This window comes from Phallusia mammillata, chromosome 3 (genome assembly GCF_965637545.1).
Source record: "Phallusia mammillata chromosome 3, kaPhaMamm4.hap1.1, whole genome shotgun sequence".
Taxonomy (NCBI): Eukaryota; Metazoa; Chordata; class Ascidiacea; order Phlebobranchia; family Ascidiidae; genus Phallusia; species Phallusia mammillata.
Window position 1 is genome coordinate 20,320,395 of NC_137254.1, and position 14,650 is coordinate 20,335,044.

Consider the following 14,650-nt stretch of genomic DNA (forward strand, 5'->3'; position numbering starts at 1 on the left):
AAGTTTATGTTGTTTTGGAAGTAGTTTCGCAAGAAACAAAGTAAAGTTTATTTCAAAATCCAATTTTCTGTTTTCCGTCAAATAATACTTTTGCCGTCAAAAACGGCGAAAGTTAAATTTACAGTGTACCATCATTTACCAAACAGATCATATAAACCTATGCACAGAAAGTGAAATTGCAAAATGTTACAACTCTGATTCGAGACTTTTCTTATTTTTATTGTGATCGGTAGCAGAGGTGTGCCAAAATGCGCCCACAATGCTACCCTAGATCAGTGTTCTTTTGCTAACGGAGCCCAATAATAAACTTATCATTTTTAGAAAAACAGAATGTTTACCAACCAGCATAAGTGAGAATTTACACGCCAATATTGGCTTGCCATAGTTTTATACCATTTGCACCAATAACATGTAATGATTTTCATGTCAAAGTTAAAATACGTAGGTGCAAAAAAAAACAATTTAAAAGGGGTAAAAGTAATATGGCTCCCATTATGACAAACTATGTGCTGTGAAAAGGCAGATAGCTTCGGTTCAAAAGTGTCACTTGTGTGTAATAAGTGTCTGGCAGTTGTAAATAAACACAAACACGAAATTTATTGCTGTTTACACTCTTGCGGACATTCCTGGTCAAGTATGGAAGCATCTGATGAGTCATTATACTTTGATAACTTCTTTTTCGGGGATAGATTGGGGGCCAGAGACTTGGCCGGAATACATTCTGAAAGGCATAATATTTGCTCACAGTACAGTGCAGAAACTCGTTACGTGAAGTAAATACTTACCAGAATTTACCTTTGTCTTTACCTCTGGGGTTTTCTGTGAGTTAGTGTCCTGGTTTTCTTTACTTTGTGTGTTTTCATCCAACTTTTCAACGTTTCTGATACGTATGCCTTGTTTTCCCTCCACTAGAAAAAAGTTTTTCGGGCGATTTCGTAAATTTTGCGCATATAACAGTAACTTTAAAATAAAGGCGAAAAAACGTAGTTTTCTAAGTAATTTGTGTTTCACCGTAACGTTTTATCTCAAAACAGAAATTAAATATCAAAGAATAACTAACAAACGACGTTTTAAAGAACATAAAATTACATATAGTAAGAAAATGTAGTGTACCTTTACAATAATAAATTGTGTGTGTATGTGCAGTAAAAGAAAAAAAAGCAAAAACGTACCGTCCTCTCCATATTTAAGACGCAAACTTGTATTTTCCAATTCTAGCTTGGCAATTTTGTTTCGTAAGTGTTGGTTGTGCCGCTTGGCATCGTAAGTCCGACCTTCAGCACTGTCTCCTCTTCTTGTTTCCATAATGAGGTCCAGTCGACATTGGCTACATTCACTCTTATATTTCGCCAAAGCAGTTCTAGAATTTGGTCACAAAATAGATCATTTTAAAGCCAATAATATAAGATGGCCTGTCTTTAACCTTGTTTTTTGTGTAAAGGAGTAGAAGCGATTTGCAAAAATGACACGTTTTAGACAATAAAGGCACACATTCACATAAAAACACTGTACATATTGTTCATATTTTGGTTATCTGTTTTAGACGAGTGATTTCCAATATATGGGTCGGAAAGGCAAAGTTGGGTTGCCTGAGAATTCTTTTCAGCCGCCTGTTGACAATTCAATACAAACTAGCAGTATCGTTTTTGTGTGTGACAAATAAATACGTCGTTAGCTCACTGTGATTAATATAAGCTTTAAACCACCTGTTCAAACAAACCATAATAAACTTTTGAAGAGCTGCACTGTTTGACACATAAAAATACAACTAAACTAGAAGGGTGGCTTAGCACATATTGCCCTTGCATATACACTATAACCCAGGGGTGCAAAAATGCGGTCGCACGGTCGCGCCGCGCGACCAATAAACTTGCGTGCGCGACCGCAGTTTGTAGTCACCATTAAAGGTGGTCTATATTTTTTTAATTAATTCTCAGAAATATTTTTAGAATAATAGTAAAGTACTGACGAAGTGGCACAATTAGCAGAAAAATAGAGAGTAGGCAACGATCTAACAATATTGTTTTCGCGAAAAACACGCTTGAGTCAAGCCGCGACCGAATTACGTGAGTAGCTTATTTTATGAGGCACTATCCCGATGCTACGGTAACTGTGTAAAAGGTGCAATCACCAATTGACATGACGTGACTGTCATCAGTTGAAGTAGTGATTTCCGCACACGTTTTTACAACCTAAAAAGAACATTTACTTTTCACTCTAATAATAAGCATTCTTACACATTGGGCGCGAATGTGATGCTAATCGTCGTGGGTATGGTGCAATCGCACACGTGTCTCAAAAAGAATTTGCAACGCACATGCACTCAACAACACGTCACTCACGCCGCGCAAACATTTTCAACGGATTGTAGCTATTAGATTTGAAGCGACGCAATATTTTGGCAAAAAAAGTTTGCCACAAAAAAAGCTGAGGTCATAATTTCAAATCTTCGTATGATGTGTCGTATAACACAAATCAATACATGTTGTTGTATTTAGGGTTAGCCCGATAATACAGAATTACCTGATGCTATGTGTAGCATCGCTACTCATTCGATACTTATGTGGCATCGGAACAAATACCGATACATTTATACACGAGTAAAACGTGCTTTAGTCTGCTATTTGTGCAACTAAGTTTGCAAACAGTCACTTCACACGGACTTTTGACTCAGTTGCCATTGTAACGCAATCTCTGCGTCAAGTTTGGACGTTTGCTGTTTGTATCTGAGAACATGTAAGACGAGCCGAAAGACCGATTTGCCGAATCAGCAATTTTAACTACGATTCGTCAGGCGTCGGGTTAAAAACTGGATATCGGGCAAGCCCCAATTCCAAAACCTATGCCAATAAGCTATGCAGTGATGTTATCGAAGCACAATGCTCCACAACCTGCCGCCGTATGCGTACTCGGGAGACGAATTAGTGCGGCCACGAAACTGTATGTGGAAGTATATGTGTTGGCTGTAACGCGTTGATTTAAACTTAATTTTAGGCTATAAAACTGGTACAAATAGATTATTCGGGGCTACTAGGGTGATCTCGGTAGCAATACGTGACAGATTTTTTGGTACGCTATTGTGTGTAAACAATGTCAAATGTCAGGCAACAAACAACTTAACAATTTAGATAGTGGCGTCATTAACAATTGAAACAAATCATTAAGCTGTTCAGTTCAATCTATGGATTAGGCATAAACTTTCAGGTCCAAGCAAATGGGATATTGTGAAATAAATCAAAATTCTTTAAATCACTAGATTATAAACAATTTGAGTCATTTGGTGGCCGTTTGTAAAATAGGAACCTGCGATACGGCTCTTAGTGGCGAAATGGTCGTACATTAGGTGGAAAAAGACACATGCACAAAAACATATGCGCTACTAAATTTTTTTGCGCGCTACCAGATTCCAAAAAAATTTTTGCACCCCTGCTATAACCTATTTTAAAACATAAATATATTTCCTATGCTTATTTTGTATTGGGTCCCATATTAGTCACCGTCTTTTATAACTTTAGTCGTTTCTGCAGGCAAAAACTCATGGGTCCCCACACATGCAAAGTTGAAAATAATGCAACTCAAGAGATAACCATGAGAAAGTCGGGTGTTGTAAGGTAAAACACAGTGATCGGCACTGGACTTAAATAATTGTAGAATACAATTGCTATGTAGAATACAAACTATAAAATTAGATTCACGCCAGATATTGTTTGAAGTATGTCCTATTTAACGTTTTAAAAAACTGACCCATTTTAGGGGGCTAGTAGGGTAACTAATTGGGTTCGACACACAAATTAAAAAATATGTAAAAACCACAAGGACTCAATCAATAGTACTGCAAAATTTCAGCCCAATCCGCCAATGTTTAAAATTTTGACCACTAGAGGTGCTTTAAGCAACAACCGTTAATGTTTCTGACGTGTTACAAGCCCCTAACTGCCATGGTGCAAAAATGTCCACCAAGCAACCCACCAACGAGCAACATACAACTGGTTGCCATTGCGATTAAGAAATCTTTTGTGGTGCCCAGTAACATACAAATACGTTTTACACTTTAGGGGCTTGTAGGGTAAATGTTAGGACTACAGGGTTGAACACAACAATCGACACCTATATATGGCATACTTTTCAAGAAATCCAAATTTCAGCCAATTCTGACACTGTTTAAAAACTCACCCATTTTAGGGGGCTAGCGGGGTAAATACTGGGGTTATCAACAAAAACAAAGTGGGATGCACATCTACATGAAGATATCTACCATCTGTGTAAATTTCAGCCAAATCCATCAAACATTTGATGGAAAAACGAGTCGGACAAACTTTGGGTAAAAACACCCATTTTAGGGGGCTAGCGGGGTAAATACTGGGGTTATCAACAAAAACAAAGTGGGATGCACATCTACATAACTATATCTACCATCTGTGTAAATTTCAGCTAAATCCATCAAACATTTGATGGAAAAACGAGTCGGACAAACTTCGGGTAAAAAATACCCATTTTAGGGGGCTAACGGGGTAAATACTGGGGTTATCAACCACAAAAAAGTGGGATGCACATCTACATAACTATATCTACCATCTGTGTAAATTTCAGCCAAATCCATCAAACATTTGATGGAAAAACGAGTCGGACAAACTTTGGGAAGAAAAAAAAAGGAAGAAAAAAAAAGAAAAAACAAACAAACAATTCGAGTAAAATCAATATGTGTCCCCTTCAGGGAAGGGGACCCATAATTAGTAATCAGACTTTTCCCTGAAAGAATGAGATCACACATACTAAAATGAAGTTAATGCCATGTAGTAAAGTAATACTGCAATATAAAGCACTAACAAAATACATTGCCTAACATTAGTAGGTATCAATGTTTTAAGAAGTTTAACGTAACTTAGTTTCGTTACCAGGATTAAGGTTAGGATTAGGCAATTGTCATGAATTTAGCCTAATTTGTGAAAGATAAATTCTGTTCTTTGTATGTAACTGTTGTCTAACATGTTTTATGGTTTGTTCACAAAAGAATGTGCAAATTAAGTAAAAAATATAGAGTCTTTGTTAAATTATCTCTCAAAAAACAAAAAACATTAGACTGTTTTCTGACTTACTCTTTTTCTTTGACTACTAGTTGCAACAATTCAACGACATGGTTATCTTTGTCTGTGCCATCCACCAATTGTGACAGATCTGAAATGTTCTTTTGCGAAAGCTGCAATAACAGTTTTTCAATGACGAAGTTGATCATTAGAAATGGGTATCTGTCTTTTCTCAAACAATTACACGTTGGGCGAAGTACTTTTCAAAACCCTAGTTAAGACAAAATTGTGACACATGTCTCAACACTTTTGGACATTTCGTAGTAAAAGTGAACAAATCTAAAAATACCTACATGTTCGTAAAAAAGGACAATGTCCTAGTAGAAAATAATTGCATGTGATCAAACCAACACTTAACTAAAAGATTTAGAAACGAACATACAAACAAATTCTTTTGCATTAAAATTTGCCACAATACCACACCTTGCACTCAAGATCCCCAACTTTGTCCACCAAAGTTTTCACATCACTTCTTGCTTCACCCAAAGCACTCTGTAGTTTAGAAATTTGTTCTTTGTCAATTTCACTTCCTCCCAGTTGCAAATGCATAAGCTGGGTCTATAAAAAATTGTGCTACATGTAAATAAAGGGTTTAATCATAAACATTACTGCCAAGGTAGTGGTGTATATAGAATACATCGTGTAGACGTTTCGACAGTCTCTGTTGTCATCATCAGTACATGTTTTCAATCAAGCTGTGGAACACGGTATATAAAGCACTAAGGAAAAAAAAGAAAAGAAAGGGAATACACCACTACCTTGGCAGTAATGTTTATGATTAAACTACTTTTCAAGTCCGTGCATAGTGTTCCTATTCATAAATAAAGGGTATTATTATAAAAAATACTACTGAACCCCTTATAAATAGGTTTTGCTGTCTTGCCCTGGCCATATATAGTGTTTAAGGTACATCATTTTGTTTCAGCAACATAAAAACAACTGTATAACATTCAAACAAACTTTGTGTTTGTTGTCAAACTGGGTGTATGCAACAATTTGGTTGCTTTGTAAAATACTTTTTTATCAAAATAAAATATCTGCAGGTGTTCGATGAACGCAGTAAAGATTTTTTTTAATGTAAAAATGTTATTTTGTTTAAAAAATTTTGATGATTTTTTTTACTTACTTTTAGTTGAATTGAATAATTCACTTGATTTTTGTATTTTCGTTCCATTCCTTCCAATTTAACTTTAGCACTGAAGAAAGAAAAAAAAAGTTTTATGTGTAAAACATGAGCAAAGCTTTACATCAGGGTCAGCAACCAATGGCCTATTTAGCAAATTAATCGACCAATAATGTTATGCATGTTTATGTGGCAATTAATCAAAAGCTAAATAAAGTGATAACCGGATGTCTTAAATATGGAAGCTTTGACAACGTTACAGTCTTAAAACAATGCAACCGAAGGGGGGAAACTAGTGAAATCTGCTAAAGCTTTAGTATCGGTTGCACGCAATTGTCCTAACTATATGATACATGTTATGTGCTGATGCCTACCTTATGTATTGCTTTTCAGCTTGTTTTCTCCTATCTTCAACTTCACCAAATAAGGAGTTTCCCTTGCTGTTGGGATCATGGGATTCTAATCGAACAAGTTCTAATTCATCTCGTAAATCCCTTACTTGCTCCTGACAGTCCTAAAATAGAAATGTTACATATTTAGTGCAGAAAAGGTTCTGCATATCTACTGTACCTGTAAAGCAACATGATGTTCAGAACATTGTTGCATTAACTGATGTTTTTCTGTTTGAAGGCCTTCAACTGCTTTTTGTAAGGAGTTGTTCTGAAAGAAAAAATAAATAGGGAATGTAGCCAAAAAATTTAACAAAATGTTTGCCAAGATTTTTAAGTACCTGCATTGTGTTACTTTGTTTGTAATCATCATACTCTTGAGTGAGTGATTTGAGACAGTAACTCAAGTGCTGATTTTCTGCAGTCAGTGATGCAACTTCATCTGAGGACTTAACCCTTTCAAAAATGGCAAAATAAGAACTATAGTAATCTAGTAATCATGTGCATAAATTCTAAAAAAACTTTTTGCATTTATTTTTAAACTGTCAATGTCATGTAGATTTTTATAAAATGAAATAGGAAAACTGAAGATTGGCAAAGTAAACTTACGGGGTTGTTGGTTCGCTGTAAATGACTTTGCATTCCAATTCAGAAATTCTGTTTTCCAGCAAATCAATTCGATTTGATTTTTGATGAATAGTAAGCATTCTTTCATCAATTTCGTCACGCATTTCACGATTCTTTAGACAATTTTAGACAAAGACAAATTGATTACATTATTTTAGAGAATAGATTTTGTAAGTTTTCATTGAAAACTAACCTTTGACTTCAAATCAGTTATTTCAACTTCATGTTTTTTGTTCATTGCCTCAAATTCTTTTTCATGTTGAACTTTTAATGATTCCTTTATTTCAGCAAGAATGACTTCATGGCGATGTTCGGCCTTCTCGTATATCTTAAAACAGCATTTTTCCTTTTAACTTTAAATTCTACAAATACATCATTTTTTAATAATGATTATTGTTTTAAGTTAACTTTCTTGCAAGTTGTCAATACTAAATTATATGTTTACCTCCAATTTAAGGCCTGTAGAATGTTTTGACTGTTCATATTCATCAGCAAGTTTATCATAGTCACTCTGAAGTTTGTCAAGTAGTTCCTCCAAATGCTTGTTTGTTTCCAATAGACTTTTACCTTTAAAAAAACATAAAATAGTATTAGCTTTAAAACATATATCATTTAAAACAGGCTAGCCAAGAATGTTTTTTTTGCTCAATAAGTAGAAAAAGTTAAATAGGGCATAATAAAGTTGGCTAAACTTTGACAGTTACAAAACAAAACATACCGTGTAATGCAGAACGTTGAAGGTCTCTGTCTTTTTCTTCAATAATCTTTTGGAGCTTTTCAATATTGCTCTCAGACTGCGTCATGTCAATCAACAAATAAGGCTAAAATCAAGTGTAAAAGCTTTTGTCAACGTTTGTTTACTTCCACCACGACCAATCCACTATGTACAATTTGCTTAAACTTTCCCGCGTCACCTAGTCATGCTTTGGCGATTTCCATTGAAATCCAAAGAAAGCCATTTGCTTTTGCTAACTTTTCTAACCACGGTAAATAATTACTAAAAGCAAATAGTGATGTTTAATCAGTCAGTATTTCGTGCAATCTTCACATGGGTATATGCAACACTCCAATTAACAACATCCTATCAAATAAAACAGTGGAAAACTGTGCTGTGTTTCAAGTCTGCGATTTTGGCCTGGCAACATTGTAGGCAGGATGGCCGAGTGGTCTAAGGCGCTGCGTTGGCGCTCTCAGACTGCGTCATGTCAATCAACAAATAAGGCTAAAATCAAGTGTAAAAGCTTTTGTCAACGTTTGTTTACTTCCACCACGACCAATCCACTATGTACAATTTGCTTAAACTTTCCCGCGTCACCTAGTCATGCTTTGGCGATTTCCATTGAAATCCAAAGAAAGCCATTTGCTTTTGCTAACTTTTCTAACCACGGTAAATAATTACTAAAAGCAAATAGTGATGTTTAATCAGTCAGTATTTCGTGCAATCTTCACATGGGTATATGCAACACTCCAATTAACAACATCCTATCAAATAAAACAGTGGAAAACTGTGCTGTGTTTCAAGTCTGCGATTTTGGCCTGGCAACATTGTAGGCAGGATGGCCGAGTGGTCTAAGGCGCTGCGTTCAGGTCGCAGTCTCCCCTGGAGGCGCGGGTTCGAATCCCGCTCCTGTCACTTGTGCCCGGCTAGCTCAGTCGGTAGAGCGTTGGACTCTTAATCCAACGGTCGTGGGTTCGAGCCCCACGTTGGGCGCACTTTTTTTTGAGTAAAGGTTAGAAACATTTTTTCGGATGTAATTTACTGCATAGATTTACATTTGTAATCGCCAATTTGCTATCCAATGGCATAATAAAAGCTTAACAGTCATCATCTAAAAAAAAAATTGCGTTTGTTTTCAATTTTATTGCATTTCAATTGATTTAACAAAAATGTAGTCAGTTATGAGATAAACAAATGCGTACATAATTTAGCATTGTTGCGTCACAATATCCATAAAGTAAGCAGAGATTGTGATACATTTAATCACTTGTGGAAATTTTGTTGTAGTCTGCAATCATGGCTCTTAAAGCATCTCCCAAAAAGACAACTTTTTGCAATGATCCTTACTATCCACCTGGGTACTGTGGTTACAGTCCACAGTTTCCGTTTCAGTTCGGGGATACCTACGGCAAGACAACTTCAAGGCTTTTGACCGATCCTACAGTGGCCAAGTCTGGAAAACTTGTGTTGGCAGATATATTTCCGAAGGGGGGTATCACTTCGGAGCAGAGTTTGGACAAGAATGAATGGAAAAGATTGCGCAAACAAAGTTGGGGCGATAAAAAGCTCAACGATCGCATGGTACCCGGCTATACTGGTTATATTCCTAAACACGAAGATCATTTCGGAACGAGGTATGCTGAAAACTGCAAGAATGCAATCGATGATTTTGCAAGGGACATGAATACTTCAAAGGACAGAAGAAAACAATTGACACGACAACCACCGAAAACCCCTGTCAGGGTCGAAGCGAAGCCATACGTTTCCCTGAATCAAGTTCAACATTCAGTTTCTCCGTATTTTATGAATATTAATAATCCGGCAAAGACCTTTATGCCCGGTTACACAGGCTTTATTCCACGTGCCAGATCAAGGTATGCATTTTTTTGGTTTAGACCAGTGGTTCTCAACCTTTTTGCCTTTGCGGACCCGTTTTGGTACTGTCAAGCTAATCGCGGACCCCTTTGAAGGTTTTGGTATTTTTTGTCCTTTTTTTATTAAGCAACCAAAAAAAGGTGCAGAATATACCAACCACGTTTCGTCCAGGACCAAAATTTCAATCACTTTGACTGGGTTGCGACATCGGAACTTAATAATAAAGAGCCATTACATTGTAATGTGACGTTGTTTGCCACTGAAAATTTACCTCTGTTGCATCACAATGGGGTTAAAATGTCACAATGCATTTTGGTTTGTCGCGTATGAAGAACGATTATAAAACAAGTTTCATGCTATTTTAAAACGCGGAGACATATTTTATAAATAGCACTTTATCAATATCGTTGTCTGCAAAATTAGGAAGTTGTCGCGGACCCCCTGGAAACGCTTTGCGGACCCCCGGTTGAGAACCACTGGTTTAGACCTATATTACCCGTGCTTTTAATTTTAAATACATTTGCACTTTAATGATTAATGCATCGAAGCTTCGGGTAGTCACATTTTGTACTAAAACTCTGTTGAAAAAAATTATTGCCTACACATTACAGGTTTCTGAACCCACCATTCTAAACTGAATAAATTAACAAATCTTTGTTTACACAGTGATACATTGTAAAAAATGTTTTGTCAGATTTGCCATGGACTACCCAAACCTAACACGCGAAGCGTTAGTGGACTTCACACAAAGACAACAACACCTTAAGAAGCTTGATAAGAAGCCTGTTGTCCTAAACCAACAATGCGAAAAGAGCAATGCCAGCTCGCCCGGCTGTAAACAGGCCATCTACATCAACGGGGGTTTACTTCCCCATTACACTGGGTATCTACCAGGACATAAATTTCGGTTCGGCGACACTTTCGGTACCAGTTCCCGGTATTTTCACGCAGCAGCAAATCGACGAAGCACAACTGCCTACTGAACATTTCCACATAGCGTTTTTTTGTGATACTGAATAAATGTAAATGCATAAATAAACAAAATTTTGAGAACTGTCCACGTTTGTGGTTTAAATGCAGCAAAAACACTGCAACTTTACTGCAATTAAGCACTGGTAATCTATGTTTAGTAGGGTATTCACTGTAGGACGGATTACTCTCACAGGTAAGAGTAATTAAAATGAAACAGGATAGCAAAACTAGAAACAAAACAGCAGTGGACATTTAAAAAAAGGTTTGTACTGTATTACTGACATGTCATTTGCTTGTCAATAGATGCAGCAGACAAGTTTTGCAGTAAACAAGTTTCATTGCATTTAAATTTAAACAAAACAAAAATTGGAAATTTATACAGATAAAGAAGCTGTGCACTTCGACATGTCAAAATATCATTTAAAATAAGTATCAAATCCTAGTAAATTTATTCTGGGAATCTTTCCCTATTCTATTGCCATTGTCGCAACGATTTCCACCTTTCATTTTATAAATCACAAATAGAATCTATTTGAATAAGACACTGAAGATGCTTTTTAGCGAAATTAATTTGTTTTTACAACACTGTCAACACTGATTTTAGCCTGGAAATAAACATTTCCCGAACTTGTGATTTAAAATAAGTATCATATCATCTATCTGAAAGACAAAACTTAGGTTGTTTAACTTTGGTGTAAGCTTAACCATTGTCACAGTGGATTTTGCATGCCAAAGTATAGCATCATAGGTATCAAAAACTTGAATGCCAAAATCAGCACTCCCAATGTGCAAAACATTTGTACCATATATATATAAATTTGTATACATATATAACGTAAAGGACAAAACTAAAAAAATTACTCAAACTGCTGAATCAAATCATTCGACTCCTGATGTAAATCCAAAAACTTTTGGGCCAAATGCCTGAATGGTGCATCAATTCCAACGTAGTCTTTCTGTGATAATAAAGAAAACAATCAAACTAGAACTTCATTCAAAACATGCAAATTATATATTTATCTGTTTGTTGTTTTTACAACTTTTGATAAAAAGTTTTGATGAGGTTGGGTTGGGTTATTTAAAGCTACAGTTTTAGTTTTCACCTTGACAAAGATGACAGTTGTTGCAACGCAAGCTTGCACACATATTCGTAAGTGGCCAAAATGCTGACCTATTAGTTAAGGTATAAAGTAGATGTTTGGTAGAAAGCACATGATCAATAGGCACATCACAAGACGGTTTCAGAGTCTTTATATTGTCAGGATGATTTGACGATGAAAAAAATATTTAAATTATTTTGGGAATCATATTTTTTTGCTGTTATGAAAGTATCCAAACCAGCTGAGCTTGGCAAATTGACAAATGACACCCCCAAAAAAATAATGATTTTTTTTCGAAAAAATTGTTAACACTAAACTAGTTGGTAATAAGTCACAAGTGAGTGTTTTACTATTTTTAAACTTGCACTGGACTTTTGCTGTGTAAAAGATTCAATAGTGGTAGAAAATCTTCTTTACTACATTGTTAAAAGGTTACTTACTCTTGATTACATCTAATTTATTCTTCAATATTGATTTGTGGATAAGCTTAATAATTGAAACCTGAACTTACCGCGGAACATTCAAAATATGTTAAACTATGTTCCTGTGCAAAGTTTGTGGCATCTTCAGCAGATATTTTGCGACGCGCTTCTAAATCTGTTTTGTTTCCAATTAAAACTCCTGTATAATATTAAAGTTTAGCGACAGTACCCATCAAAAGTTTAGTAACAAAGAGTTGTATAGATCAGGGGTCCGCAAATAGTGGGTCGCGAGACCTTCCAGTCTGGGTCGCGAAATATTTTAAATTTCCCATTAATAGAAGCATCGCATCTACAGTATTATTGAATTTAGACTTTTTTCAACCTTTTAATCGTTATTGCATTGTTACGTATGACTATGTAACTATGACATACAGTATATGTAACAAAAGAAAAAGTTAAGCGCACCTATGTAAGCATGTTTTTTTTCTGATTAGCTGTGTTCTCGACACAGGACCCACAGTTCTCATTTCTTAGAATATATAAGTTTGTTTACCTACAGTTTTATGTGAAAATAGCAACTGACAATAGCATAATATCAGTCTTAACATTGATATTTAGTTGCTTAGTATTTTTCACAAACTTGATGCTTGTGTTGCGAGAATTTAAAGCAATTTTGCAAAATGCTTGGGTCGCGAGAATTTAGAACAATTTTTTTAGGGTCTCGCCAAAAAGTATTTGCGAACCCCTGGTATAGATGGGCAAAAAAAGACTTTAAACAGTAAAGCCATCGATAGAATATGTAAATGAATTTAGATTTGTCAACTGTGACTTAGCAAGCTTTGGGTAAAAAATATCTGTTGCCTTCCATTTTTACAATCCTGTACTCATGTTAAACTAAAAGAACTTGTCAATACCTGGAATGGACTTGCTTGGTTCAAAGTACTTCTTTAATTTCTTCAGCCACCTTTGACAACTGGTAAATGACTTGGAATTGGTTACATCAAACACAACAGCAAACATGCTTAATTTTTCCCAACAAGGTTCAGAAAGATCTGAGAATACCTCTTTTCCAGATGAATCAAAAATGAATAGATTCTGTTCAATAACAAATCTTTTGATATGTTTTAAAGTTTAATTACTTTGCATGATGAGTCAGCTCTTTCTAAAAATTTGCTTACCACAAGGTCTTGAGCATTTTCACCAACTTGCAAATTTTTTTGAGATAATTCAACTCCAATTGTCTAAAAAAAAATTAACAACCAATTCCCTCAAAGGCAACAACACTATTTTGCGATGTTACTAATTTGTCCTTACCATGGTGTAGTTTTTGGGAAAAGCTGTACCATCTGCAGAAAAAGATTGAGAAACTGCACTCTTTCCAACAGTGGGTTCACCTAAGTTGTTGAACATGATACAACTGCTATATAGATACAATATATGGTCTGAATATGATGACACTTACCAACTACAACACATTTTCCATGAAGAACAACCATATTTACAAACGAGTTTCCACAAACACACTCAGCAGCCTGCAAAATGAAATGTTGTCTGTTTTCTTTGAAGTAATAATCAAATTAATTTTAAATTGTATAACATCACATAATATTATGTAGTTTTTCCCAATGTTGTTGGGCCAATAAAGGAGAAGCACCAGAATGAATCAATGAAAATAAAACCAAAAACATGGGTCACGTATAAAACTGCGGGCCCGCTTGGCCCACTTGGCCCGCTTGGCCCAGCACTTGGCCCGCTTGGCCCAGCCTTTGGCCCGTTTTCCCTGCGAGAGACGCGACAAGCACTGGATATAGCGGGCCCGCAGTTTTTATACTTGCGAGAGACGCGACAAGCACTGGATATAGTGGGCCCGCAGTTTTTCAATTGCATGAAGTGCTGGGCCAAGCGGGCCAAGTGATCCAAGTGGGCCCGCAGTTTTAGACGTGACCGCAAAGACATTGCTCAAGCGTTCGTAACAACAACAGTTTAAAGCAGCACAATTATGCAAAAATGTCCTAACAACCGTGACCATGTTTTAAGCAGAAACATAAAAATCAAAGCATTAACTTTTTTACGTATTGCTATTTAAGAAAACTTTGTCATTCGTATCATTGTAAATGTTTCTTCCTTATGAAAGTGGAAATTTACAGGTTTCTCCGACAATACCTTGTTTATTTATTTCAAAACAGTTTTAATATCTTCACATCATGATGGTTCGGTTACTGTTTTTAGGGGGAAAATACATCTTTACGTACGGGTTTTGTCAGGTTCAGGCGAAAGGATCGAATAAGTTTATGTTTTTTAAACCGCTGTTACGGCCCTTTGTTTAATTTTGTTTCTAGA

At 35.9% G+C, this 14,650-nt stretch overlaps 3 protein-coding genes and 2 non-coding genes across 7 annotated transcripts; 3 read left to right on the forward strand and 2 right to left on the reverse strand.

The window, feature by feature from the left end:
• Positions 1-24: 24 nt before the first annotated feature.
• On the reverse strand, positions 25-8,247 carry LOC145217946 (protein Spindly-B-like). Of its 2 annotated transcripts, none has more exons than XM_080085324.1 (13): positions 7,942-8,247; positions 7,669-7,790; positions 7,417-7,551; positions 7,206-7,336; positions 6,938-7,052; positions 6,778-6,867; positions 6,582-6,721; positions 6,211-6,280; positions 5,508-5,642; positions 5,097-5,197; positions 1,173-1,360; positions 796-908; positions 25-721 (listed from the first exon to the last, which is right to left on the reverse strand). In XM_080085324.1, the coding sequence occupies exons 1-13, from the start codon at positions 8,024-8,026 to the stop codon at positions 503-505; spliced, it is 1,644 nt and encodes a 547-aa protein (XP_079941450.1). In that variant the 5' UTR covers positions 8,027-8,247; the 3' UTR covers positions 25-502. The 2 variants fall into 2 exon arrangements, with proteins under 2 accessions (XP_079941450.1, XP_079941449.1); XM_080085323.1 differs by having other exon boundaries at positions 786-908; positions 7,942-8,246.
• A 526-nt stretch (positions 8,248-8,773) lies between these two features.
• Trnal-cag (transfer RNA leucine (anticodon CAG)) lies at positions 8,774-8,856 on the forward strand. The gene has a single exon. It is a non-coding gene; the product is annotated as a tRNA-Leu (tRNA).
• A 5-nt stretch (positions 8,857-8,861) lies between these two features.
• Positions 8,862-8,934, forward strand: Trnak-cuu (transfer RNA lysine (anticodon CUU)). The gene has a single exon. It is a non-coding gene; the product is annotated as a tRNA-Lys (tRNA).
• A 185-nt stretch (positions 8,935-9,119) lies between these two features.
• LOC145217948 (ciliary microtubule inner protein 2B-like) lies at positions 9,120-10,874 on the forward strand. Its single transcript, XM_080085327.1, has 2 exons — positions 9,120-9,815; positions 10,511-10,874. The coding sequence occupies exons 1-2, from the start codon at positions 9,238-9,240 to the stop codon at positions 10,797-10,799; spliced, it is 867 nt and encodes a 288-aa protein (XP_079941453.1). The 5' UTR covers positions 9,120-9,237; the 3' UTR covers positions 10,800-10,874.
• Positions 10,875-11,039: 165 nt separating this feature from the next.
• LOC145217951 (intraflagellar transport protein 27 homolog) lies at positions 11,040-14,266 on the reverse strand. 2 transcript variants are annotated; one of them, XM_080085330.1, is made up of 7 exons: positions 14,142-14,266; positions 13,773-13,842; positions 13,625-13,704; positions 13,489-13,551; positions 13,225-13,405; positions 12,400-12,509; positions 11,040-11,744 (listed from the first exon to the last, which is right to left on the reverse strand). In XM_080085330.1, exons 2-7 carry the CDS (start codon positions 13,804-13,806, stop codon positions 11,646-11,648), a joined length of 567 nt encoding a protein of 188 aa, XP_079941456.1. In that variant the 5' UTR covers positions 13,807-13,842; positions 14,142-14,266; the 3' UTR covers positions 11,040-11,645. The 2 variants fall into 2 exon arrangements, with proteins under 2 accessions (XP_079941456.1, XP_079941455.1); XM_080085329.1 differs by having other exon boundaries at positions 13,913-14,266.
• Positions 14,267-14,650: the final 384 nt, after the last annotated feature.

Coding starts and splice junctions, on each gene's coding strand:
- LOC145217946 (XM_080085324.1), bottom strand. CDS start 8,026: ATGACGCAGTCTGAGAGCAATATTGAAAAGCTCCAAAAGATTATTGAA. Junction 909..1,172: donor TCTTAAATATGGAGAGGACG/GTACGTTTTTGC, acceptor ACTTTTTTCTAG/TGGAGGGAAAACAAGGCATA. Junction 722..795: donor CCCCAGAGGTAAAGACAAAG/GTAAATTCTGGT, acceptor TATGCCTTTCAG/AATGTATTCCGGCCAAGTCT.
- LOC145217948 (XM_080085327.1), top strand. CDS start 9,238: ATGGCTCTTAAAGCATCTCCCAAAAAGACAACTTTTTGCAATGATCCT. Junction 9,816..10,510: donor ATTCCACGTGCCAGATCAAG/GTATGCATTTTT, acceptor ATGTTTTGTCAG/ATTTGCCATGGACTACCCAA.
- LOC145217951 (XM_080085330.1), bottom strand. CDS start 13,806: ATGGTTGTTCTTCATGGAAAATGTGTTGTAGTTG. Junction 12,510..13,224: donor ACCAAGCAAGTCCATTCCAG/GTATTGACAAGT, acceptor AATATTATACAG/GAGTTTTAATTGGAAACAAA. Junction 11,745..12,399: donor CATATTTTGAATGTTCCGCG/GTAAGTTCAGGT, acceptor TTATTATCACAG/AAAGACTACGTTGGAATTGA.